General features: G+C 45.2%; 1 protein-coding gene across 2 annotated transcripts; it reads left to right on the plus strand.

Moving 5' to 3' along the window:
- Nucleotides 1-1,628: 1,628 nt before the first annotated feature.
- Nucleotides 1,629-27,190, plus strand: ulk1b (unc-51 like autophagy activating kinase 1). Of its 2 annotated transcripts, none has more exons than XM_008286777.1 (27): nucleotides 1,629-2,297; nucleotides 3,691-3,783; nucleotides 4,181-4,222; nucleotides 8,305-8,337; nucleotides 9,154-9,190; nucleotides 10,620-10,793; nucleotides 13,048-13,121; nucleotides 13,876-13,977; nucleotides 15,367-15,425; nucleotides 15,920-16,002; nucleotides 16,231-16,281; nucleotides 16,498-16,589; nucleotides 16,770-16,935; nucleotides 17,143-17,197; nucleotides 17,406-17,492; nucleotides 17,899-18,042; nucleotides 18,161-18,309; nucleotides 19,367-19,629; nucleotides 19,761-19,957; nucleotides 20,691-20,812; nucleotides 21,068-21,193; nucleotides 21,468-21,652; nucleotides 22,021-22,205; nucleotides 23,392-23,510; nucleotides 23,602-23,759; nucleotides 24,032-24,167; nucleotides 24,424-27,190. In XM_008286777.1, exons 1-27 carry the CDS (start codon nucleotides 2,208-2,210, stop codon nucleotides 24,477-24,479), a joined length of 3,078 nt encoding a protein of 1,025 aa, XP_008284999.1. In that variant the 5' UTR covers nucleotides 1,629-2,207; the 3' UTR covers nucleotides 24,480-27,190. The 2 variants fall into 2 exon arrangements, with proteins under 2 accessions (XP_008284999.1, XP_008285000.1); XM_008286778.1 differs by having other exon boundaries at nucleotides 16,773-16,935.

The raw sequence follows: 27,190 nt of genomic DNA on the forward strand, positions 1-27,190 counted from the left end.
TCACAGCCTGTTCAGGAAGAAGACGCTCTCTGTGGAGCAAAACAGTGACACAGGCATGAATAAGTCTGTGAGACTAAGACTTTCTAATGCATCTCACATGTAGATATCACTGGATTCACAGCACAGCGGTGGTGTTTAACTTGTGTGCATGGCGACTATCTCAGATGACTTCACCTTTATAAAAGCAGAATTTTATCAATGCAGAGCTGCAACCTGGGAAACAACCATGAAAGAACTGCTGGCTAACGTGTCATCTTAATGAGCCACATGCTGCATTTCACTCACTTTGTCACACTCATACAGAAGATTTAGGAAATGAGAACACATTTATCGGGAATCCGGCTGTATTAGAGTGCAGGAGTGAGGTGAACAGATCTAAACACCAGCTGAGTTTACTGGAGCACAATGGGCGACATTAAAACATATTAAGCCACCCAGTCCCTGTTTATTGGTTTCAGTTCCAACATCTCTGCGTCTCGCTCAGCTTTACAGTCTCCACCAAACTCTGACCTGTGGGCACACGATCAAAGCGAATATTATCCAAATTAGCCATATATCACACTCAGAATTGCCGTGGTGACACTGCCGTCAAAAACAAAGGTAATCCGCTGGACGTTCAGTTCCTCTGATGCTGGGGGTGCATGAAGACACTTTTGTTTACTCTTGCAGCCAACAGCTGGTGGCTGAGACGCTTAGCGGAGTAGAAGTAGATAAACCTGGCAGACTGGAAGATCTGGAAGCAGCAGGCAGTGATGGGGGCAGGGATACACAGAGTTAGAGCTGGATGACTGTTAGAAGAGTTCATTTGCAAAAACAGAAAACTCAGTCTTCACAAACCGTCAGAAAACCCGCTGGTCCATCGTCTACCTGAGACATAAATCAAACTGAAGTTATCTCTGTTGTTGTCATTTCTGCTGAGTCAAATCCACTCAGCTTCAGTTTGATTGATTTTATCTCAAGCAAAGAACAACAACAAAAAGTTTTCTGAAAATCTACAAAATGGAGTTTTCTGTTTTTGCAAATGAACTCTTCATTAGTTCATATTTAGCACTTTGGTTAAACACTCAGTGGTTTATAAAGCCAGCGAGCTGCCTTACTGGTATCTTCATATAGTTACAGCTTTTAGTTTATGCCTCCAAGTTTATAGAAACCACAAAACACAATAAGAGAACTTAAATAACTTATTAAAACCTGGTTTTATAGGCGTATTTTTATGTGATGCTGTTTTTTTTATTTGCTTATTTAATTTTGTTTGTATTTATTGTGCATGTTTGTATCTTCTAACTGTTTTTTAACCTTATCATAATTCTACCCTGATTGTTTTCTTGCTGTTGTTCTGCTCTACCTCCTGCTGCCTGCTGCCCTGCGGGTCTCCTGCTTTGTTTTGTGTCTCTAAGCATTTTGTAAACTCTTGTTTTCACGGTTGCCATGAAACTGAAGCTGCTCAAATTATTACCAATGCTCTTATGCTGTGTGGCGGTCTGCTTAGTTGTTCCATCACACTGCTATGAGGATAATAATCCGCTCTAACCGACCCAAAACAAACACTTTCATTTTTATGGCTGCCGAGGAAAACTGACGTCAAAGCTACAGCTGTAATTGCGCTGCGCATGCGCCGTGGGCACCGAGGCTGGACGCCGTCTGCTTTTGTTGGGACCATCGATGCTGCGACTTTCCGCGAGTCAGCTGCTCATTTCCAAAAGCCTTTCGGGGGATATTCGGACTCTTTGGCGGCTAGTAAACGCCGTCGACGTCCCTCCAGCTCGCAGTTCGCTCTCGCTTCGCCGCGCGGCCGCGACAGACGACGGCGGTCCGGAGCTGCTGAATATAAACAAAACGCAGCGAGCTGCTTGTTAAGGTGGCGCGACGGGAGGGCAGCAGCCACAACAACAACAACCAGGAGAAGAAGGAGAGGAGCAGCAGCACGGTTCGTTAAGTTAGCTAACTCCTCGTTAGCCGAACCGCCAGCAATGGAAGTTGTCGCACGACTTTGTTAGGAGTCAAACTCCGGAACGCGTCGAACATGAGAGAGGAGGGCAGCTTGGTGTCAGGAAGGCAGCCCATGGCAAGTGAGAGACGGGGTGAACATCCCTGCAGCTGCCGCTACTTGACGGAGGAGAGAGGACCCGCGAACCAGAAGGGCGACCTGAGGCCTCCCGGTCGTCTGTCCCGGTCTTAGTGGCATCGAATCGGACGTGCGGCTCAGGATGGAGACGGTGGGCAAATTCGAGTTCAGTCGGAAGGACCTGATAGGACATGGCGCATTTGCGGTCGTCTTCAAAGGCAGACACAGAGAGGTGAGTTTTAGTCCCTGAACACCACCAACACCTCCTCTTATATCCTCTGTTTTATCCACAGCCTGTTTAAACCCCGTCGTTCGTGTTGGAATCGACTTTTATTGTTTGTTGTCATGGTACGGCCTTAAGAGGCCTCGCTGCGCACGCAGGATGCGCCTTCAGACAGCAGATAATATATAAAAATACTCTCTGGATTCGTGCGACACGTTTCCCAAATGCACGGATTACGGCCGTGAGCCTGAGTGTGCGTGTTTTCTGTGGACAGACGGTGCAGATGTTGTGCGTAAATATAGGCCAGCAGACAGTTCCCATCAGAGAGCTGCTCACTGAGGAGGCCGTCCGTGTTGGAACAGCAGGAATGGAGGCACAGGAGCTATAAAGGCAGAGCAGGATGGTTTCCCCTCATCTGCTGAGACTAGCAGAGGAAGTGTAGGCCTCATAGCATCATCAGATGGATTTCATCCACATGAGGGGATACATGTGTCTGAGCAGATGTAGGCCGCCAAGGATGCTGCTGATATTATAGGAAATACATTAAAAACAACAAGCAGACTTCCTGGCTGGTTTCACTTTCATCAACTATCCACATTATTTGCCAGATATCTGCCTCCATCAGGTCACTGTGTGAAAACAACAGATGCTGACCTCACAGTGCTTTCTGATGCTGCACAGTTTTGCACTTTAAATATCAAGGTTAAGACCCCCCCAGCATTAGCCTACATTTTATGCAGTCTCTCTGAGCTTCACGGCAGTGGAGAGGAGGAAGAGACTTGCAGCAGAACCAGGCTCAGCGAGGGCCACCGTGTGTCTGGGCCGGTTGGGTTGAGGGCGAAGCGGGGGAGGAAACAAACAAGAGGACAGTAAACACCGGGGGAAGGGCCGGTGGAGCAATTAGCTGCAGATCAGAAACCTGCAGAGTCAAAGAGCTGCAGGAAAACACAGGGAGAGAGAGAGAGGGCAGATAAGACAAAGCTACAGGAGGGAGAAGTTAATAACACACAGCTGTGGCATGAAAGGAATGAAAAGCACGTATAAACACACACGTGATAAACACAATCCTTGCATTTTCTAGTAAACGTGGCAGGGTTTGTAATTTGGATGTTGCAGAAGCTGCTGCACGTTCAACACATCCTGCTGCTTGTGTGCAAACAGGCACATTGGACTTTATGTGCAGGTCTTGGAGGCAAGTAAGAAAAGTCAAAATACAACAAGATAAACTCCAAAACATGTAATAAATAATCTGAATGCTGCAGCTGAGGTGTGAAACCTCAACAAGGAACTAGTAATGCACTCATGTTGCAAAGACAGTAAACCTTTATTAACTTAGCCAACGCATTTGTTTCTTCCACCCCCCTCCAAAAAAAATAAAAATCCTTCTCCTGTTATCTTCTAGAAACACGACTGGGAGGTGGCGGTGAAATGCATAAACAAGAAGAACTTGGCCAAATCTCAGACACTACTGGGGAAGGAGATCAAAATACTGAAGGTGAGTCGTTCGGTTCAAATAAGGAACATGTAGTAATACCAGAGGAATCGAGAAGGGCGACAAGGATAAAAATACCGCTCTGTGTCCAGTGGTGAACCTCACAGTGACGACCGTTTCTCTAATCTGGTTCACTACCTTGACCTCGAGACCTCTGAGATCACTTGACAAGCGGTGTGGTAATACAACATTTCCTGTTGTGAGGAGAGGGAAATGTGAGCAGCGATTATCTCAGCGGCGCGATCATCTGACTGAACATGCAGTTGTCATGGGGAAAGTAGATGTTCTGAAGTTTCCTGCAGACTACAGGGAACCAAATCCACCCGGGCCTTTCTTTGAAGCTGTACATGTCGAAGAAATTCAGGATGTTCTGTCGTAATCGTGCTTTTTCCTCCTGCAGGAACTCAAGCATGAGAACATCGTTGCGTTGCTGGACTTCCAGGTACGACACACACCACAGTCATACATGTCATGTGCTTCTGTTTACATACGTGACCCTCCCACCTCTCATTGTCCCAGTTTTCCTGTCGGCCTCACAAAGCAGACGGATGTGTCTGTTCCACGTGACCTACTTTCCTCTCTCGTGTAGTTTTAGCCGTTTTGTTTTCCCACAGTGCCGCAGGAGGCTTTTCTGCATGTGTTTGTTCTAAACCTGCTCCCGTTTCTTTTCGCTGAGCCGTGTTTTGTTGCAAAGTGTCGGTAAATGCTCAGTCATCATTTCCCTTGTTTACATTCTGCACGCAGTCATCTGAGCTGCTCTCGTTGGCTTCCTCCACTCAGGCCTTCTGGGAAGCGTAGTGTCTTGCCTCGAGCATTTTCTCCTAATGTTCGTCCAACCTGTCGAGGCACAAATCAGCTGTTTAGGGCAGAGTCTGGGTGTTATGTCACCGATGGAAATGTCATAATTAACCTCTGAACTCCACGTCAGACTGCAAAGGTGCTGCACTGTCAGGTGACAAAATGAATCCCAGCGATGTGTTTGCCGGTAGCCTGGTTACCAGCCTGAAGCTGACGGCGGCGGCGGCAGCAACACCTGCTCGACGGCTCAGACATCACGTCCCTCACGTCCCCCACACAGACTCTTATCTGAACCCAACAGGTGCTCCTTTTGTCTTTCCTGGTCCATGATTAACACGGTGCCATCTGGTTAAAAAAAACATCTAATGTGCAGGAGATGCTAAAGAGGAAAATGTTGAGAAATGACGATAGTTCAGCGCCCGGCAAGCCAGCAGGGATGCTTTGCTTATGGAGCGACCTGTCGGGTTTTTTAAACTGCTAAAGAAAGGAAATGTAATATAAAGTTTAGAAAAACAAAACCTTATATTTGAGGATCATCATGTGCAGATAAAACAAGAAATGAAGACAGGACGAGTGCAGACGTTGTAGGTTACTTGGAGTTTTATTTTATTGATCTGACCTTTCATCCTCTACACTTATCTCTGTGTCGGTTACCATTGCTGCATACATTCATACGAGTTCCCAGCTGCTCAGACCTCGCTGTACTGGTGGCAAATATGGATTCAACCGCTCTCATTATCAGCAGCCCGAGAAAAAATCATTTGCAACAGGTTATCGCGTCTCGCTGCGCGCAGGACTGAGGAAAAACCTCCACTTTCTTTATCTCTGGCTCTGAGTCACAGCGGCGCTCTCTCTGGGCAGCGAGGATAATCCAAGCTGCGCTCTAAGATTACAGGTTTGTTGTGGCAGCGTCGATGTTTTCTGCGGGGGATCCACCTATCTAATTAGGTCAGAGGGAAACTGATACCGAACCAAACACTGGACACCAGCAAGAACTGTTTTTCACTTATCTCGTTATCCTCGGAGACGTAAAATGAGTTTACATGCCAGATAATTGTATTATTCTCTGGACTGCCAGTTTTAGAGGCAAACACGAGCTTTGCAGTCTCAGGAGTTGGCTCCGAAAGGATTTAGAGACGAAGCAAATTTCTGTTTGTTCACAGAATTTGAACAACAGCTAGTTAAGTCCTCCTTCATACAGAAAAAACAAGTCAGTTTCAGCACACACGCATCATACCTGCATGGTTTTATTAAAAAAGTCCATCACAAGGGCCTTTCTACAGGCATATTAATCATAAAAGACATTACAGCTCAAGATTGCATGATAAACTACAGTATGCGTGTCCCACTGAAGGTTCCCCCGAAGCTTATAAAGTCTCTGATCCTCTTGAAAACACCTCCTCAAGTCATAAAGTCATATCACAAGACGCAGCCCAAATCTACAGTACAAGTGCCTCATCGAGTCCCATAACCGATCACATTAAATACACATAAAGAAGCAAAAATATATCTGAAACATACATGGAAATATTTTGAACAAGGCACAACAATGGGCTCTGAGAAATTGATGTAATGCGTACAATTTTTAGCAATTTAGACCAAACAATCTTCACTGAATACACTCTGCTTTATAAACTTTATAAACCATTTCTATTTCTATATTTTTATCTTATTTTATTTCACCTTCATTTTACACCCTACCCTAATATTCTGTGCTGTCTTTTTGCTTCCCTTTTGTTGAACAGTCATGCTGCTGCAACACCTGAGTTTCCCTCTCTGGGATTAATAAAGTCAGTCTAAGTCTAAACTAGGACACAGTTTCTACCTGAAGACTAGTCGCACGCAGCTGTAGCATCCTTAAGCGCTGACTCAGCCTCGTGCAGGAAGGTCTGTTTGCAGCTCGTTATCATTTTGCTTCCAGAAAAAACAAATTTCAAAACATTAACGTGTAGATAACGGAGGTGAAAGGTGCTCGAAATAGGTCTGAATAATTGATCAAAGTCTTATGAAATTAGCAATATCCAAACCAAAGAAGTCCGATTATCTCTTGCGTATTATTCCACCGCTCCGTAAATCTGTAATTACACAAATTTTTTTAGCACGATTAACCTTCAGCGAGCCAGCAGACCTTTCATCTAGCAGAAGCGCGGCGCTGCAATGCCCTCGGGCAGCTTGTGAAGCCAGACTGTCGGCTCTCCGCCCGAAACTAACTGGCTGCTTGGTTGCTGTCCATCGTCTGTGCGAGCCAAAAGACAAATAACTTCAGAAGGCCTGACTCAGCCGAACTGTGGAAAACAGTGCGGCCTCTGACTGGTGGACCCGACGAGATACCGAGCTGAGGTCAGAGCGAGAGACGGCAGTCATCTGTTGCCATGTGATAAGGAGGGACTTTTTCAACTCGCCTCCGCTCTGTTGGGTTTTTTTCTTTCTCCCCCAAAATGTTTGAACTGTTGGCACAAGTTAGAGAACAAAAGTAGATGTTAGAGAAGACTGTGGAGCTCTAAACCTCCTGGATTTGGAGCATTAAAAAGGATCCACTGTGTGTCAGTTGTGTAAATAAACAGGTTTTTACTGTTTGTTGGTGTTAGTGTGGCAGGTTAGTGACTGAGTCCTTTTATTGTGTTGTTGTTGTTGTTGACAGCACAGCCAGCCTTCCTTCCCTTATTCTTCATAATTTCTCCAACAGATATAGTCTTTAATGTGCTTACTCGCCACCTTACTTGTAAAATAACTGATGTGCATGTGTTGGGATTCACAGAACCAATAGAGTCGTGACTCAATAATCCGACACTAGATGTAAAACCTTCTTCTATGTCGGATATCAAGGCTGTCGGATTGTCAAGACGAAGGTCCAGATACGAGGAGGGCTTGATGCTGGAAGGCTCATTAGTTGTTCATTATTGTTTATAGTTGTTATAATAACTATCATAACCGTCCACTTCCACCCCGGGGCAGCGCTCTGACGGGGTGGAAGTGTCCAGAACACACAGGCAGTACTTGGCTGCTGATGCTAGTTTAGTTAGCGCTCACACTTCTGTTTCCTCCACCGGTGGCGGCGGGGGAGTGGCAGATACGCTCCACCGTTACCATCCATGTTTACTTCCATAAACACTGAGCACGCTCGCTGCGTGTGACGTCGTCGTGTCCTCTTCTGCGCATGCGGGACACTTTTGGGTCGTATGAAGTTCACACAGCAGATCACATACAAGTCGCATTGAACTGGAAACGTGAAGGAAGTCACAAAGAAATCCTCATTGAGCATCAAGTCCTGCAGTGTGAACGTAGCCAATCTGTGGGATTGTTCAGTCAGATAATACGCCGTCATCCTGATTGGTGACATTAAATGTCATGTCGGAGTCAAAATCCAAGGCTGTCGCTATGTTAAGGCTGTTTTTATGGGTTCTGTTGGTTTTTCCTAAAAACCTGTCGGATAGCAGGTTTCGGATTGTTTAGGGTCGGATTATCGAGTCACGACTGTATTTCTAACTGGACCCACTCCTTCTGTGCAAAGCTTTGTGTTTCACTTTGTGCTCGTGTCTCTGTGTCGTCTTTTCCAAACTGTCGGCTCTAATTTTCCTGCAGCCCGTTAAGCTGTTGGATGTTCCTGCGATCCAAAGCACCGGTCCTAGTTTGCTCAAACATGTGCACGAGGACCACCTGTTCTTTCCTTTTGTCTGTCACTGACATGTGTTTGTTTACTCCCTCTCTTATCTCTCCTCTCATTAGGAAACTGCCAGCTCGGTGTACCTGGTAATGGAGGTAAGCTCGCAGCGATGTTTTGGCTTTGTTTGCTCAGCGCTGTATTGTCTCAACTCTGACGGGGCCGGGGCTATAATTAGCCGCGTCCTCGGGCATCCAGGGGCTAATCGGCTGGCAGCCAGTCACCAGATTTATTTTGCTATGGCTTCAAACTGTTTACCTGATAAAGAGGCAGACTTTCCTTTTTTGGGGGGTTTGTTTTTGTCTCAACGTGAGTGAGTGTTTCAGCTCTAAATCAATGTAGTTTCCCATTTTTACAAGCATATTATTTCCATGGGTTGCTCCCAGCCAGCAGCTCTGTTGATGCGTCTTGTAGAGATGCACGTAGCATCATTTGCAGGCCAAGCTCATGGCACATCTCCATCAGATTTTTCCGATAAGCTTCGTTTGCAAGCGCACATGGAGGCGACAAACCCGGCGACATAGAAGGACTTCCAGAGTCGTCAGATCTCAAACGCAGTGCACTGCTGGGAGCTGCATGGAGCTCTTGTTTACTCCTCTTCTGCCCCAAAGGTCACGCATCGTACCCGTCCAATAAAACCCCGATAGTTGTATTTTTTATGCTCGTCTCCTCAGAAAAGGTTGTCAGAGCCTCACCAGTCACACTCTCCGTCCTGTACTGGGTTCATTCATATTAATGCCGGCAGCGGGAACAAGGCTGGAAATCTGTAAACACATCACTCTCGGGCGATTCGCTCCTCTGATCTCTGCAGCTTTCGAGTTGCTTCAGAGACTGGGTGATGTCAAAGTCTTATACCTGTGCTTCCTGATGTTATTCCTTTTCATCTCTCTCTCTTCTCTCCTTTCTCTCCCCAGTACTGCAACGGTGGCGATCTTGCCGACTACTTACACTGTAAGTGCAACAACTCATCTACTGCTGCTTCATCAAACTGAATCGACGGCGAGATGTCGTCTTTGTCGCCTGGTGCAAAACCGCTCGATGGAAAACAGGCCGTGAACTCTCTGTTGTCCAAAAGCGAGATCGTAAATGCTTCTTGATGTTTGTCGAAGGAGAAGTTCACTCTTTATTATGTCCTGATATGAACCGTGAACAGCACCCGTATGTTTTAGTCTGGATCAGTGTCTAAAGTATTCCTATAAATACCTCGGGGTTTGTTTTTATAGAAACTATGAGCTTTAAGGAGGAAACAACAAGTGCTGGCAGAGTGAGCAGGAAGCGCGTTAGGACTGTAATGAATAAAATAGAACTGCGTCCTGACCTTGGGTTTGTCGAAGCCTTTCAACGTTTTCTAAACTTGGCGAGTCGATGGCGGGCTGAGTTTTGTTTAAGCGCGGCGCTCTTAACAGGATTGCCATTTAAACTGGAGCCGCCGGCTGCGTTCTTCCTGAATATGCTGCAAAATGAGCTAAATAACAAAGTGAGCTGACTGAATAAGGTCAGTTTACGATGTACTGGAAGAGACAAAAGCTCAAAAACTTCTCCTCGCAGCCCCCAGAATAATGATTTGTTCAAGGGAGCTGCTAGTTTAGATGGAATTATTATTTTTTAACCCAGTTCTCTTCCACCCCGACACCACCATTCAGGTCACGACTGTTTTGTTGGACTCCTCATGTGACCACAGGAAGCAGCTTTTATCTGGAGCCCTGAAGGCATTTTGGTGGAGATGTTAGTTTCTGAAGTTCTTGAGAAACTTTGAAGGAACTGAGAGTTGAAGCAGACCTGAGGTGGAATAAAATCACAGAGAAACCTCCCTGCTGGTTTCCTCAGTCTGGTCTCATCATAAATACAGGATGTGTGAAGTGTGGATCACATGTAGACCACCTCTGGCACACATGCTTTAGAGTCAACAGCGGTGTTGATTTGGGACGTGGCTATTTGCTGGCTGCAGATTCTAACTTTATCTACCAGATTTAAACAGATGCAGCATTCCTAATGACTTCAGCGGCTTTCCTGGCTCAAGTCAAGCCTGAAGCTGGTTTTAAAAAGGTGTCAGGGGTCAATTCAAGACGAGGGAGGGTCTATACCAGTAGAACCCGTAGAACCAAGCGGTAAAACCTCGAGGTGAACGAGTTCATCAGAGAAGAGACCGAGAGCAGCAGGAGGTGGTGATGTGAGAGGAAAGAGGACAAACCTGTTGGAGATACTTTTAGAGATAGAACGATCGGGTTTGACGAACTAAGACTCGTTAGAAGAACTGGTCTGACTTGCTTATGTGTCTCTACTACATCATTATAACATGTCTTTAATCAGGAGTGTGTACCCAGTGTACCAAAGTCAACTTAAACCAACCCTGACGTATTTGCGTCTTGTCTCTCTGCAGCCAAAGGCACGCTGAGCGAGGACACTATTCGGGTTTTCCTGCAGCAGATTGCAGGAGCTATGAGGGTCCTGCAGGCCAAAGGAATCATTCACCGGGACCTCAAACCCCAGAACATCCTGCTCTCCTACCCGCCGGGACGCAAGTCGCACTCCAACAACACCTGCATCAAGATCGGTGAGTTTCAGAAACAAGCAGGAGAACCTGTTACGTCAGGGGTGTCCAATCCTGGTCTTCGAGGGCCACAATCCTGCATGTTTTAGATGTTTCCCTCTTCCAACACGCCTGATTCAAATGATCAGGATCGTTATCAGGCTTCTGCAGAGCTTGATGATGAGCTGATCATTTGAATCAGGTGTGTTGGAAGAAGGAAACGTCTAAAACATGCAGGATTGTGGCCCTCGAGGACCAGGACTGGACACCCCTGTGTTATGTGTTCATTCAACATGTTTTAAAAGCTGCTCGGTTTAATATAGCGTCTGATAGTTAAAATAGGAGGCAAAGTATATAAAAATAGAGCAGCAACACTTCACACAGAGACCATGAGAGTTAATATGAAAGCCTTCACAGGAGCTAATTGAATCCCATGAAACCCAATATGGAAATTCATATAACATAATAAACCTTTTTTTTTTCTCAGACAGTTTTATTGCAACAGGACCTAATAATGATCTCTCCAAGGTAATTGATTACCCTCAGATTATGAGCCTAAACTTGTTGGAGGTAAATTGATTAAATTAGGATTTCACTCTCGGTCGTGTCCTTCTGAGGGAAGGAGGGAGAAACAAATACCAAGAAACTATTTCCAGACGCATAATGTTTTGTGATTAACTGACCTCAAACGTTGACACTGATGCAGCAGCAATAATAATAATAATAATAAGAGTGAAATGACCGAGAGAGCAAAGTGTGTGTTGTTCAGCTGTTTGGAAACTAATCCTTAAGCCTATTACTTCTTCTTTTTTTTCCTCTGGAGATTGATTGTCCAGCGGGAGTGAAGTCTGAGGACTGTGTCGCAGCAAACGTTATAATCCTGACGACTGTGGGGAGTGCACACACAGATTACATAGATGCGGGGATTACCGAGGGTGATTAGTCGACTCGTTTAATAGGCTGTTTGGATAACATTTTTATATTTACTGTAACGTTTAATGTAATTAGCAGAATCAGCCAAATATTATGACTGATTAATTTTTCTGGCTTAGCAGTATTTTCCGGTCGGGATGTTTTATGAAGTCGTAACTCCCCGAGCGGGATGATGCTCCGCCGATCACAGTGACCCGTTATTACAATGAATGGTTTTACTGGTTTTGGGATTAACCCCTCGTAGCCCGACGGACACGCTTTGCTTTCTCGTCTTCTCGGTTGAGTCTTTATCGCACACGAGGTGTCGTACCGCACGACTTGACCTTTCCAACGACGCTGCTTCTCTGTGTGATGAAATGTCAGCGAGATGAATTATTTTGGATTCATGTCAGATTTAATTATAGTTACAACCCGTGCATCCTCCTGCACAGACGTGTGAATCAGTCGTAGAAATGTTAATACCAGATATGTTGATGTCATATTTGCATAGATGTTCACATATCTGTGCAGCGCTATGCTAATATTTAGACATTTGACCGGTTTGCTACGTCTGCAATTAGGCTGCAATCGACGTTTGTTTCTGTTGTGCACTAACGTGGTTCTGATATTGGCAGATTTATTACAATCTCCCCGACAGAGATGCATGTAAAAACCTATCAGTGGCATAATAGGAAATGGTTTTCCTTTGATAAATGCTATTTATAAAAGGATTCAAGGTCTTTAATTGGTCACAAACACAGTTATACACGGTGTAACACGCAGTGAAATGAGTTGTGTACCTGTTCCACACTGAAACAACAATAAGATAAATAAGAATAAAACACACAAGAAATAAACAAATGTATATGAATGTATACATATATAGATAGAGAGAGAGGGAGAGAGAGAGAGATAGAAATAGCAGAAATAAATAAATAAAATTTCCAAACAGTGCAAAAAGAGAATAAAACAAATAAAGACAATAATAATCAGATTATGTACATGTGTAAGTGTTATCATATCAAATTAAGTTGGATCTGGAAAGTCCTAGACTGTCCTGAAAATTAATTACATCATGTGTGGTTGACTCTCATAATGACCAAGAGTTTAAAAGTAAAACTAAATTAATGATGTTTCCCTGAAAACAGCCTCGAGCTCATCGGGTTAAACACACCGACCAGCTGCATCCAGTGAAACATGACTTCTTCAGAGCACAACGGTTTTTTTATTTCACCGTCTTCCGTGATTGTCTTGGTGTAATACGGCTGCATTCACTTATTACAAATATTTACCTGTCCTCTCCTTTTCTCCTTTGTCCTCCCCATCCTTCCTTCCTTCCTTCCTTCCTCCCTTCGTCCCACCACAGCGGACTTTGGCTTCGCCCGGTACCTTCAGAACAACATGATGGCGGCGACGCTCTGCGGGTCTCCTATGTACATGGTAAACACATAGAAACTAGAGGAAGTAACGGGCAGCGAAGGCTCTCAGTCATGCAGGTGGTGGTTTATCTAAGAGCTGACACGAAGGAGCCTTTTGGTAGAGAGGTGAAACAAAGTCAGGTTGCCTTCTTTTAGCACTTAAATATAATTTCCATAACACTCAAGTAGTTCAGCCGGTGGTTAAACCCAAACAGATTCATATTTGGTCTGTTTTTTTTAACTAACACTAAAGGTTATCAGAGTCTGTTAGAGGCAGAAAAAGTTTTTCCATTCTTAGTTTAAACATAAGAACGTGTAGTCATTTCTTAGAAATCGCTTCTGTTGTGATTCTTTATGTACGACAGCAGAGCTTAACATTTTGTTTGCATTGCCTGAAATCCTTTAATAGTCTTTTGATGCTGTTTTGTCCGATCCGTCCACATCTCAGGGAAACTTTAAACCTCCCACGACATCCTAAAAGCCCCGTGAAGCCCTGCGACAGCCTCAGTCGCTTCACTAAAGCTCTTTTTTTTTTTACTTTTGTTTTTATTTTCACTCATGTACACGATTGTTTTTGTCTCTCTTATTGCATCCCAACACCACAAATATACAAATTACTTTTTTAAAACAACAAATTCCTCGTCTTTTCTTTTCGTTTTTTCTTTGCAATCTCAAAAGCAGCCCAGCATGAGTAATAATGTGAACATTAATCGTCCTTCAAAGAGTTTCCAAGTAATGTTGCACTGAAAATTATCTCTTTTCTTTTTCCTTTCCAGGCTCCTGAAGTAATCATGTCCCAGAACTACGACGCCAAGGCCGACCTGTGGAGTATAGGAACCATCGTGTTTCAGTGCCTGACTGGGAAAGCTCCTTTTCAGGTAAAGACTCTGCATCAACCTGAACTTCAGCTCCGTCCTTATGTTACATATGAAGGCGTCTGATAATCAACTTTCCTGTTTTCAGACAAGAAACTGAGAAGAAAACTCACTGTGCAGAGGTTTAGGCAGTAAAAGTAAAGTGACGCTTTAGTTTTTATGTGAACTATTTACGAGCAGCAGTAAACAGAAAAAAAAAAAACTAATAAAATCTGTATTTTGGTGTGACCGCCCCTCACTTTTAAAGCAGCAGTTCTCCTCAGTACACTTGCTCACACTAGTTCAGGGTATTAGTCAGCTGGGTTGGAGAAGTCGCCACAGGAGGCCACACCACCAGTTGTTTTTGTGGTTACTAAGGGGTTGCTGTTTAGGACTCTGTCTGGGGTCATTGTGCTGCTGCAGAATAAAGTTGTGATGCTATTGTGTGTGATGGACAAACATCTACAACATTCACGCAGTACCGTAAACATTTTGCAAGTTTTGCTCTGGATTTCTTTCCAGCAAGTTTATCAGAAAAGGGCCTTTTGGTTTGTCATTGCGCTCCAAAAAGCTGTGAGCGTCTACGGGCTGCCTGAACGCCTCGTAACAGCAGAACAGAGCAGCAGGGACGAAATAACAAGAACGCCAGCTTGGCAGTACAGTACGCTCCGTTCTTTGTGTCTGGCGGCTACAGCGCTGAACTGTTTGTCTCTCGTAGCTCGTCGTGCTTTCGTCAAACCAAACTGCACCCTCGTGTGTCAATATGTTTGCGTGTTTGTCAGCCGTTGTGTTCACTTTGCCTTTTTCCTGCTTAGTAAACTATAAAGTCGCCGTGTGTGGGTTCCTTAAGATAATAAAACTGAAGCAAATAGTTTAATGTGGTTGAAGTAATTAAATAAAGTATGTCGAACCAAACCTGAACTGGTTCGGCAGCTTTTTTGAAAATTGCAGCTTCATTATTTGCTCAGTGGTTAGCACCGTCGCCTCGCAGCTAGAAGGTCGCTGGTTTGCGTCCCAGTGAGGGATCTTTCTGCGTGGAGTTTGCATGGGTTCTCAGGCTTCCTCCAGAATCATGCTGAGGTTAATTGGTGATTGTAAATTGTCCGTAGGTGTGACTGTGAGTGTGCTTGGTTGTCTGTCTCTAAGTGTAGCCCTGTGATAGACTGGTTACCTGTCCAGGTGAACCTGAGTCAGCTGGGATAGACTCCAGCCCCCTAGTGAGGATTAAGCAGTGTGTAGATGATGGACGGATGGTTTGCTCCATTTAAAAATGGCAAAATGTGCTGTTTTGTTGGTGCACAAGTGTGTCATTAACAGCTCAGTGTGTGCAGATTCAGATGTTGTTTTGGGTGATGTGTATCCGTGTACATTTACGTTTCCCACCATTTCTGTGACTTCCATCTTCATGTGCAGGCCAGCAGTCCCCAGGACCTCCGGCTGTTCTATGAAAAAAACAAGAACCTCAGCCCCAAGTAAGGAAGGCTTCTTACTGAGATGTAACGTGTTGTTTTTCTTTTGTTTGTTGTTTTTGTTATGATAGTAAAAGACCGAAAAGCTTTTCTTCTTCTTCTTCTGTTGGAATAAGAATCCTTCAGAAAAGCCCCACTGTGTTTTAAAATACATTTGTGCTGCTACAGTGCAGATTTGATGAGATGCAAATCAGTGCAGTATGCAAATCCTGCAACAGCACTTCATGTACGGCAGGGCTGGAGTGAGGAACGTCTGCGTTGGTTCTTCATGGCTGTCTAATGAAAGCCCTGTTTTTATTAATTCTAGCAACTAATTATGAAAAGTATATTTCAGGTCTTCAGAGGTTATAATTAATGTGATTATTGATAAATTAAACAGGGAATGTTAACATTAAAGGTAAACCAGATGTAGCTACGAGCGTTGCTGTTTCTCCGTTGACCTTTTAATGTACTTCTTTTTTTTAAATTCCCACACACTGACTGTTGTTTGTTTGCAGCATCCCCAGAGAGACTTCCAGCCATCTGAGGCAGCTGCTGCTGGGTCTGCTGCAGCGCAACCACAAGGACCGGATGGACTTCGGTCAGTAGAGGCATCAGAGTAACGACCTGGACTGATGATTTCAATGTTTCTGTTGCCTGATAGCGTTTTGTTAATAATTACTGAGTCACGTTAGCCGCGCAGCAGATGTACCTGTGAATGCAGCGTTTGGAATAAGATTAATTAATAAGACTCTGTGTACAGCAACCAAACGGATTCTGGATCTCTGTTCCGTCTTATTAACCGTGTCTCCTCCTGTGTTGTTGATAGATGAGTTTTTTTGCCATCCTTTCCTGGAGGCGAGCTCATCCATGAAAAAGAGTAAGTAAGAAGAAGAAGCAATCCACCGTTGAATATGTGCTAGCTTCATTGTGCACTTAGAAGTGTTTGCATGGCAGGATTAGATGCCGTCGACACATCAGACTTAAGACATTAAAACTCCTGCTGTGGACTTTCCTTTTCTTTCTGCTAACTTTCACCGTCTCTCACCTGAACTCTTCACGAGTTGTCTAACAGCTGTGTTGCGTTGCGTTACAGCGACTCCTGCTGTGACCATGACCTGTTTGCCCAGCTCTGCGTCAGCCAGCTCCTGTAGCAGCTCCTCCACCTCCCACCTCGCCTCGCCACCGGTTGGTCTTTATTATTTCTGCATTATTTACACGTCTGTCTTGATCTGTACCTGATTTATAAACCTTTTTTTTATGTGCAATCATAGACAAGTCAGCATATATTTGGCCTTTCCCCCCAACTTGCTTGTAATTTTAACTTCTTTTTTTTGTTTGTTTATCTGCTACCTCCTGTCTTTGCAGCAGTCTCTTGCTGAGACTCAGCATTTGCGTGCCAAAGCTCTGGCCTCCCCGACCCAGGAGGCCGCCGGGTTCCTCCTCAAGGACTCGTCCGGAGGCGGCGGCAGCAGCAAGAACTCCTCCTCCTGTGACACGGATGACTTTGTCATGGTGCCTGCTCACTTCACCAGTAAGGAAACCCACCTAAATGTACACGTCCTCACCTCGCCTCCAGTTCTACAGACTTTTGCAGTGTTTGGAGTCATCTTGCTAACTTCCATCTCCAGCGTGTCCTGAGCTGGAGCTCTGCTGTGTCTTAATGTTTATTATTTATATCTACCAGTTGGGAAGTGCCCTGGTTGCTCCTCTTTTGATTGTGGCGTTCCTGTCTTTGCAGCGGGCGAGCTGACATGCGAGAGCAAAGTGCTGCAGGACAGCCTGATGAACAGCGGGTGAGAAGCAACAACGAGTCATTCATCAGCTGCCAGCACCTGTGTTATGCTAATTAAATGCGGTTGTCTGACAGTGTTTGAGAATGCGGCTAATTAAGGCTGATAAATGATACCAGCAGTCGCGTTTACATTGAAAGTGAGAATGTACAGCCTGTGAGACGGCACGGTGTTAAAGTTGTTAAATGAGTCTTTTCTCCGCTTTGATCAGCTCTCTTCTGGCTTCTGCCGGTCTGTGCAGCCAAGCCAAGACGCCACCGCAGTCGCCGACCTACAGCGGATCCCCGAGTCCTGTCAGGTACCGGAGCTGCATGTTTGCTTGTGGTGGTTCTGTTGAGCTCAGATGACAAAACAAGAAGGTGGAGCAGATGGAAGTCTTTTAGTAGTTTAGTGCATTCACTAGTTTGGTGCTCAGCTAAGTCTGATTATGTTTTGGTCCTTTTGTTACGAGCACATGTTTAATTTTATCTGTATTGAGATATCCTGTCATGGATTTTAGGTCTGAAGTTTTTATTTTTAAGAATGGAGTAAGTTTAATTGGTTAACTGACATGCCGTCGTGTTAATTTTTAATACTAACGTTAATAATCATCCGAGTGTTGTGCAGCTCGGCAGCAGCGTTGCCAGTAACACAGCGTCGCTACACAAACGCTAACCGCCGACACTTCCGTTGGCACTCTGTGTTCTTCTCGCTGCCGCTGACAGGCCCGCCGAGTTCTCGGGAAGCCACTATGGTGGTAACTATGGAAACCACGGTCAGTCATTGCCTATCCCAGTCCCCTCTCAGGTCCAGAACTACCAGCGCATGGAGCAGAACCTCCATTCTACCAAACAGGATGGCTCGCCACGGTCTGTATCCGCAGTTAGGCCAAGACGTGCACATTTATACGCTCGCTGTTGCCAGCGAGTATTTGTCAGGGAATTGTCGATTAAAAACTGCGGTGACTCATGAACTTTGTGTTGACAGGCTGTCGACGCCGGTGCGCCGTTGCAGCAGTGGAAGCTTGCTGGGCTTTGCCAGGACCGGACCCTCACCGCCGTACGGGCAGGGAGCGGTCACCGCCACCCGCAGGCTCTCCCTGGGAGGTGCCAGACCTTTCCAGCTCTCTCCACAAGGTAGCTCGGAGGCTAGCTGTCCCTTTGTAAACCACTTTGACAGCTTTTCCTGTGGTGTGTGTCTAGAATGCAAATGTGGACGTTGCAGCACGCTTGATGAACGTTTGCAATCTACTCGGCTATTAGCTTCATCATAACGCTGCTGTGGTGAAGTTTTAGTGTTGAAGCTACGGCTAATGGATCTGCATGTCGGTCCCCAAAGCTTTAAAAATGACTCGTCAACAAATCGGCCAAAGAGGTGTTTGTCAATTTCAGACATTGAAAGGAAGAAAAGATTAAACTCTTTGATATTATAAAAAAAAATCAACAATCTGAGAGAAGCCAGAAAAGGCGCACTTTGCTTTGTCGCTCAGATTTGTAATCACGTCGTGCACATTGATCTCGGGACCCCTCGGGGCATCCTGACTTCCAGAACGGGAGCCGTTTGATTCGCTGATTAAAAGACTGACTGATTGCACTGATTAATCCTTAACATCATCCACGAACCAGAAGCCCCGTGTGATGACTAACCGCTCTTTCTGTGTTTTTGAATTGGATATCTTTGGGGAGTCGGGTAAACAAAACGGGCAATTTCCAGACATAATTTGGGGCTCGAGTAACTTGTGTTGAGAAGTTTTTTTTTTTTATAGGCCAGATTAATCAGAAATTGATCAAACAAAGCAATCGCATATGAGGTATTTACTAACTGCACCCCTAAAGAGGAGACTGACTAATGATGTTTCCTGAAAACTGCAGACAGAAAAAAAAAACCAAGGTTGTGGTTAGAATTTGCAAAGCGTTCCCTCGAGCCAACGCGGTCGGTAGTTGTAAAAGTTATCGATTGAGAAAATGCACCAACCACCCACATGCTCTCGTCTCGCTACCAGTTGCTCTCGTCTCATCTGTGCCTCGTGTTTGCTCACTCTGTCTGGACACGTGCACCAGCAGGACGCTCAAGCAGGACTCGTCTGTCTGTAGCTTCGTTGTTTTCCGTCCTGTGTGACGCTTCGTTTGACAAAAACCACCTGCTGCCTAAAAGCAGACACATTCTGACCCTCTGACCCACTTTATTCTGCAGCTCCGCAGCACGCCGAGCCCAGGCCCGTCTCTCAGCAGCAGCAGCCGCAGGCGACGGGACTCGGCACGCGGCTCCACAGCGCCCCCTGTCTGCTGGAGTGCGCCAGTGGCGGCGGCAGGCAGAAAATCAGGAAGCAGCACTCCGACCCGGTAGTCGCCCCCTCAGCAGGACTGATGGCCGTCCGCCCTCTTCACTCTTCCCCCAGACTGAGCGAGCTGATGCAGCGTAGTCCGCTTCCCACCATCCTCGGTTCCCCCTCCAGGGTGAGTCAGCGGTCTGTGTTCTGTGTGTGAGACGGAGACGGAGTGTGTGAATAATTTCACACAGAATAATAAAAGCATCTCCCAACTAGCAGCTTTAACTAACCTCGACTATCGCTCTCCTCTCTCCTCAGACCATCCCTCCGTTTGAATTCCCCAAACCCCCCAGCTCTCCGAACCTCATGACCTTCCTGACACAGAAGGGTTTGGTCATCGGCTCCCCCTGCAGAACTGCCCCGGGAGAGCTCAGAGACCTGGGGCAGCAAGCACCGGTCACCCATCCTGCCCACTGCATCCACAGACTGAACGATGATACCAAGGGCTTCGGAAGGTCAGATTACTGTTTGTTTTTTTGTTGTGTTTACGTCACTGTTGTGTATCCGGGGAGGATTCTCTCTCTCTGTGGATGCAGGTCAGACAGGAGGCCTCGTGTGGTCGCAAACAGGAAACTTTTCGATTTTGAAATGCTTTGTGCAACGCTGGGTTTGAGAAGAATTACCAAAATGACGCAACGTAGCCGAAACTGTAGTGAAAGAAAGCATCGTTGAATTTTTAACTTTTCAACCTCGAACTGCTCGTCAGTGATTTTTCATTCTGTCAGAAAAACATAGAAAACAGAGTCAAATATATTTATTGTCCTTGCAATTTGAAGCGAAGTCGGTCCCCAAAAAATAACAAAAAACTGTGATTATTTATCAAAATGACTTTATTCTGCGTTATTAAGAGAATAAACTGCAGGACTTTTATTTTCCAGATAAAACTGAGACAAAAAACCAGAAACTCAGGGTTCAGAGAGTTCATGTTTGTCTTTTTAATTCATTCGACCTTTAGATTATAACGTACGGTTTATTGTATATGAAGGTATTATTGCAATAAATTATTACAATATAGAATCCATAACATCCTCTTTTCTTCCTCTTTATGGAGAGAAAAGGTCAAGATGGGAGTTATGGACCTGGATGGGATTATTCAATGTAGCTCGCAGGGGAAAAGCCAAACAAACAAATTCATTAAATGGGCAGAAATATATATTAAAGGAGGATTTGTGCTCTCTGTCTCTGCAGGTCTCAGAGTGCCGGTCGCCTCTCCGACATGCTGCTGATGGCTGCGTTCGGACCGGGTCGACCTGTGAGTGACCGGGGCAGCACGGAGAACCTGACCTCGGATAAAGCCATAGACATAACAGGTACGCAGATCAACAAAGAGGATGTGTGGCTTCAGGATTAAATGCAAATGAAAGAATTCTCCCCAGCTGCTGCAACAACAAACCGCAGCTTCGTTATGCCACTAATCAGCGACTAATTATGAAGTAATGCTCAACGTTTTCAGGAGGAGAGCCGTAGTGTTTGTTGTCCTTTGCTGTCATGATTGATTCTTTTAATTCTGTAGCGTTTTACAGTATTTCTTGGTTTTCATAAATGTAAAAACTTCTGTCTCCTAGGGCCCCCTAGTGGTGGGGGAGGATTTGCACCCGGCTCCAGCAGCCCAGCACAGGTGGTGTTCACTGTGGGCTCGCCACCCAGCGGCAACACCCCACCTCATACCTCCAGACAGAGGAAATACTCAGGTAGCGCATAAAGATCCAGACACAGCTTCACACAGCTCATTAGTATCTCTGATCATAGCATCATTACGAATCATTATTAATGGGCAAAGATTTAAACGAAGCCTATTGATGTTTTAACACATGGTTGTCTAACTGGTCCGCTGTTTCTGAGCCATGAATGCCAGCAACAAGTCGTCTACTGTCATCTATTTATCTCTTTGCTGTTGGAAATTCATGACATTTGATGACACGTTCATACCTCGCCGTCTCTTTTTCTTTTCTCCGACTTGCTCAGGCTCGTTCACTTCAGTCAGTCCCGCGGGCTCCTTCACCAGCCGCTACCCCCAGACAGGCACCTATCTGGATGGCTTTGAGGCTCCCTCCAGCCCTCGTTACAGTTTCACTGATCCTATCACAGCCAACATGGGCGGTCCTGTAACCTTTGAGGCTCCCGAGCTGCCTGAGGAGACGCTGATGGAGGTGAGCGGCGGGCTGCTGCTTCTTCTTCGCTGGAATGCGGCGAGGCGGGAGTCGTCCTTTTAGATCTCGCGCGCACAGCAGCTCCTCTGTTGTGTGCATCAGTCAGGCGCTCAGCGTAGCATAATCTGAAAATGAGGAATATTTAGCGCGCCTCCAGAGACTGTTGACTGAGAGTGCAGCGTTGTTGAAGCATCTTTAGCTCAAGGCAGGGCGGCGAAATAGCTCAAGGCGGAATCCGAGAGTGGAATAATGAAACGCACCCAATGACCTTTCGCCTTTAAGTATGTGGTTTTTATTCACCGATGCAGACTGAATGCAAACTGACGATCTTGTGTTTAATATTCTTTCCCGTCTGTGTCGGAGCGCAGCAGGAGCACACCGACACCGTGCAGAGCCTGCGCTTCACGTTGGATTTCGCCCGCTGTCTGATGGAGGTGGCCGGCGCTCGCGGCGCCGTGGTGGCGGGAGAGCAGGTGGACGTCTCTCACGCATCCCTCCTCCAGCAGCAGAGCCTGGTGGCGGATCAGATAAGCTCGCTGAGCCGAGAGTGGAGGTGAGGCTAAAGCGACTGGAGCTGTGATGGCGGCGATACCGTTTATCTAGTCGGGATGGAAACTCACTTTAAGGCGGATCTTCTGGACTATCTGCACTGGTTGTTGATGATAAAAAGAAATACTGGGAATTAGTGGAGTTTGCTCAGGAGTGTTGGACAAAATATGTTCAAGAAAAAAAAACACAGGGCAAACAAAAACACTGTGACATTAAAGCTTGTAGCCGGTTGGAGTGAAGATGTCTGTTAGATCTTGTGTCGGCTGCTTTAATGCAGAAGTGGCTTCTTTTGGTATAAACTTCAACCAGGAGTTAATTCTGAAATAATAAAGAAATTAGGAATATTTAGGAGAGTGTTGACTGTAATTAAAATGGAAAAATATATCACAGAGTTGTTGAAGCTCAAGACTGTGTAGCCTGAGGGGGAACTAGAAGTAGAAGATGAGATCTGGGACGTTGTTAACAGGGAACACAAAGTGAAGTTTGATAATAGGAAGCTTTTTTAAATTTATTTATTTATTTTTAATGGAAAGACTTTAGCCTCAGTTTTGAACCATTTTTGAATTTAAAAACGCAAAATTCATGGGACCAGATGCTGGGTTTGGAGACGAGCACGCAAAATAAAAAACTGCAGACGTTTAAACAGTATTTATTTTTAAATACACAAGCAATGCAAAGCAAATGAGGACAAATTTATCATTTTTTATTGACAAAGATGGAAACGGATTTGACTTTGTTGTGCCATAAGTGCAAAGTATTGATATACTGTACAGGAATCTGACACCTCTGGGTTTAGATGGATGGATAGATGGATGGATGGATGGATAGATAGATAGACTTGCTGCTTCAGAATGACTGTACCAGGTGTGCAGTCTTTTATTTGATGGACTACTATGGTGTAAGATGACGTGTTTACTCCATGGGGAGAAGATGCAAAATCCATTGAACTCTATAATGTGTGCTCGTGAATGCTCAGAATATTTGTAACTGTGGACGTTAATGGTCAGAAATCTGGTTGGATGAAGAAGACGATCCAGTTGCATTCAGAGTTTCTGGAGACTGCTGGCGACCGTTCTGATGTTTCTTCATCACACTCCTGCCATGCACATTCATCCTGTTTGTGTTTCAAGCCTCATCTGTCAACATATAATTGGGTTTCATGTGCTCTCTGTGTGTAATCGTCTCCTCAGTCATGCAGAGCAGCTGGTTCTCTACCTGAAGACTGCAGAGCTCTTGTCCACTGCCTTACATACAGCCATGGAGCGAGTGAAACAGGGCAAACTCTACCCGTCTGCTACGGTCAAACAAGGTACGAGCTGTTCTACTAGCTGCTTCATTAATCAAGATTTAAACCAGAACTCACAATAATAATAATCAAATACTTTTCTGTCCACACACAGTGGTGAAGAGGCTGAATGAGCTGTACAAGGCCAGCGTGGCGTCCTGTCGCTCACTCAGCACCCGTCTGGAGCACTTCTTCACCAGGAAGCACCGTCTGATGGACCAGATCACCTCCATCACGGCTGAGCGGCTGCTCTTCAGCCACACTGTGCAGATGGTAAATCAGAAGGGAAATAGGGGCAAAACTGCAGGAGGCAGTTCAGCAGGGGAGTGATGTAGATGTATGTGGGCATTTGGTCAATAATACAGATATTCTGCTTTACTGAATGTTAGCATGATTAGCATCTAACATGGACTTAGAAGCACTTCATACGTGTAGCTGAGTCTGTACTGTGTAGATGCACAGTGAGGGTTGAGTAACAAACGCACAAAGAACCTTATATTTCAATCAACATCAAACCTAACTTAAGCATCCCGGTGCCGTCTCAGGTTCAGACTGCTGCGTTGGACGAGATGTTCCACCAGGGGGAGGCGTCGATCCTGCGCTACCACAAGGCTCTGCTGCTGATGGAGGGCCTGTCTCTGCTGCTCACTGAACAGGACGACATCCTCAGTGTTAGCAAATGTAAGAGTCTGTCAGCTCAGTGCATACAGACGGAGAAGCTAAAGATCTCATTCTTATTGTGTTTTAGATTTGCTTTGAATGTTCAGTTGGATTTAAAACGTCTGTAGTGTGATGCTGAGGTGAATATGAAAGCCTGGATAGCGAAGACAAACCGGCTGCATGTCTTCGCTCAACAACAAGCCTTAACACAGCGTGGCTATTAATTGCTCTGCTGAATCACCCACTGCCTTCTTTCTCTTTCACTTTGTGTCTGCAGGTAAGGAGTGCATCGAGCGACGCCTCACAGCGCTGCAGTCCGGCCTCTGCGTTTGACAGTCCTGCGCCCTTCCTCGGCGTGCGGACACGATGTCAGTCATTTGCACCCTGCGCATTAACTAACGAACCAAACCTGCGTCTCATGGTTTTCACTTTAGAAATGCTTTAGGTTTCACTGAACCTCCAGGGCTGTGCTCTGAAAGTATTTCATCCGTTTTGGACAGCGAACCCCCTCCCCCCCCGACACTAAACCGGGACCGGTGTTGGACACGGCGAGGACTGAAAATGCCAAGAAGATTCTCCTCGTGGAGCAATCGTTGCCAAGTAGTCACATCCCCGCATAGTGTGCTTACCTACACATGAACTCATAGCTTTTTCAGATCAACACATCCACGCTATGACTTTGCAACTCTACGGACAGAACATTTTATCTTTTACCAAGATCTCGAGCTGGAGGGAATCTGCTGCACGAGGACACGTGGCTGGGAATGGCCGTTTATCATCATGTCCGTCTTACGCGCCCTTCGTTGCTCTCCTGGTTTGTTTTTTCTCTCCTGGGTTTGGTTGTTACTCGCTTGGACGTCGGCGACCGGACGTGCGTATAAGCGCGATTACGCAACTGTTGCCAAATTGACCTTTAAAAAAAAAAAAAAAACGTGGTTCTGTTTTCGTGTGATGTTTTAATTTTTTTTTAGATTTACTGTACGTTACTATACTGGTTTAGCAAAAATGAAACCCTGTTCGACACTTTACTGATTCTATACTTGCTTAATATCAAAGTCCTTTAATCGGCACCAGAAGGGTTGCTTTGGTCAGATTGGTCTGCTGGTGCTGAAGCAGCAGCAGCAGCAGGCGGACAATGGGTCCAGACAGCGCTCATTACCCCACTGCTACGTTTCATACATGTTTAGATCCACGTGGGGCTGAACGTTAGCTCGTCTCGTCACAATCATGTTAAACGATGCTGCGCTGTGCTCTTCTTCAGGTAAACAGAAGCTTACGTGCTGCTGTTGCTGGTCGTTTTCTTCACAACATTCCACGTTCTGTCTTTTTTTGTGTTTTTATCCCGTTGGTGTTTAGCAAGTATAATCACATCTGAATGTAGGGCTGTCACAAGAGAAGCAGCGTTAGACTGAATGTTAGACGAGTAACATTCGGGCTGATCTTAAGGCTAAAGTCTGAATGTTTGTTTTTTTTTTGCACTGTTGAAGTACTGTATAGACAGAGTGGAACATGCTGAACATGTTTTTTGTAGATACTTAAGACAGATTTGCTTATTTAGAAGACCTTTAGTGCAGTTTTAGTTGTTTTACAGTTACTGTTGAATGGAAATGTGTGACAACGAGATGGTATAAGCTATGAAACTTAAGAAAGAGTTCTATGAGAAGAGAAAGAAAGCGTTTCTTTACACTGAAAAAAAAAACAAAAGAGAAAAAAGATTTACATTGACTTGTTTTGTGCTTTATTTCGGAGTAGTCGGTGGGTGACGATTGTGTTTGGTTTTTTTGACATTTGGAGTGCTGGTTGAAAAAAAAAAAAACGTGTATTTTACCTGAAATATTAGTGTGTTGTTGATGTTGACCTTCGCCATGCGACCCAGCCAGATCTCCTCCAAAGTGTGGGCCAATCGGAAAATGACTAATCTACAGATAGGAGTTTGTGTGCATGCATGCATGTGTGAAGTGTCGTGTGAGCTATTTAACGAGATGTGTTCGGTGCAGAAGCTGTAGCAAGATTCTTTGATCGACTCCGTAGACGTGGTGGACTTTAGGAGGGAAGCCACTTCTGTTTATATACACTGAAAACTAAGGGCTCCTCTGGCGTCTCCCCTTTTCCAGGTTGTTTTTCTCTAAGGTGTTACTTCCTCGAGTTTAATTAAGATGCCGATTAAGTGCGTATTTTGTGACGTGTGGGACGGTAGCGCCGTCAGCAGGACAGACAGGAGGAAATCTGAATTTACATGGTGTGCATTTGCTTTGTTGCCTTTTTGTCTTTTTGTCGGACAACTTTAGTTAAATTTTAGTCCACCGAGAGTGTTTGTTTGAGCGTACATTCCTGACATCAGTTCATCCACATGCTGCTCTGTTCAGCTCGTATGGTGACGCCTTCAAAGAAACAGGTAGCAGAACGTTTCTTTCCTTTCTAAAAACAAAACCTGATGCATGTGTCACTTTTCCGTTTCATACAATCATTGCTGTCGGCCATCCCGACGGCGGGAGTCAACATGAAGACAATTTGAGCAAAAGTTAGATGATAGCAGACTGGTGTAGAGCCCTCTGACCAGCAGGTGTTTAAGGTTTGAAGTATCACACGATGATAGAAGATGAAGTGTAAGCATGCTAACGATTGGGCTGTGTGCACTCCAGCAGTAGATCTGTCACTGATTTGGATTTTTGTTTTTTGTATGTTTGAGGAAAAACATACCAGAATGTTTTCATTTTGTGTTTCCATTTGACTACATCTGTGTAAGCCTACCTGTAAATATTGTAAATTAAGTTATTGTTGTTATTGTATGTATTCACACACACACACGCCACAGTGCAGGCATGGAGAGGACAGCCCCACACCAGACCAGACCACCTACACATTTCCAAAGACTAGGCCTTCTGCTTGATCTTCCATATTGTCTCTTTATCGTTGCAAAAGCGTTTTAATGTCGTCATATCCACAGCAGACACACTATCTCCGTGTCCCCGTGTGTGATGTAACCTTTACTGTTTTACTGTTTGGGAGCTGCATCATGAATAAAGTGGAAGGAAAGGTCACGA

Source organism: Stegastes partitus, unplaced genomic scaffold, assembly GCF_000690725.1.
Source record: "Stegastes partitus isolate 25-593 unplaced genomic scaffold, Stegastes_partitus-1.0.2 Scaffold469, whole genome shotgun sequence".
Taxonomy (NCBI): Eukaryota; Metazoa; Chordata; class Actinopteri; family Pomacentridae; genus Stegastes; species Stegastes partitus.

Coding starts and splice junctions, on each gene's coding strand:
- ulk1b (XM_008286777.1), top strand. CDS start 2,208: ATGGAGACGGTGGGCAAATTCGAGTTCAGTCGGAAGGACCTGATAGGA. Junction 15,426..15,919: donor AACAAGAACCTCAGCCCCAA/GTAAGGAAGGCT, acceptor GTTTGTTTGCAG/CATCCCCAGAGAGACTTCCA. Junction 18,310..19,366: donor TTTCCAGCTCTCTCCACAAG/GTAGCTCGGAGG, acceptor TTTATTCTGCAG/CTCCGCAGCACGCCGAGCCC.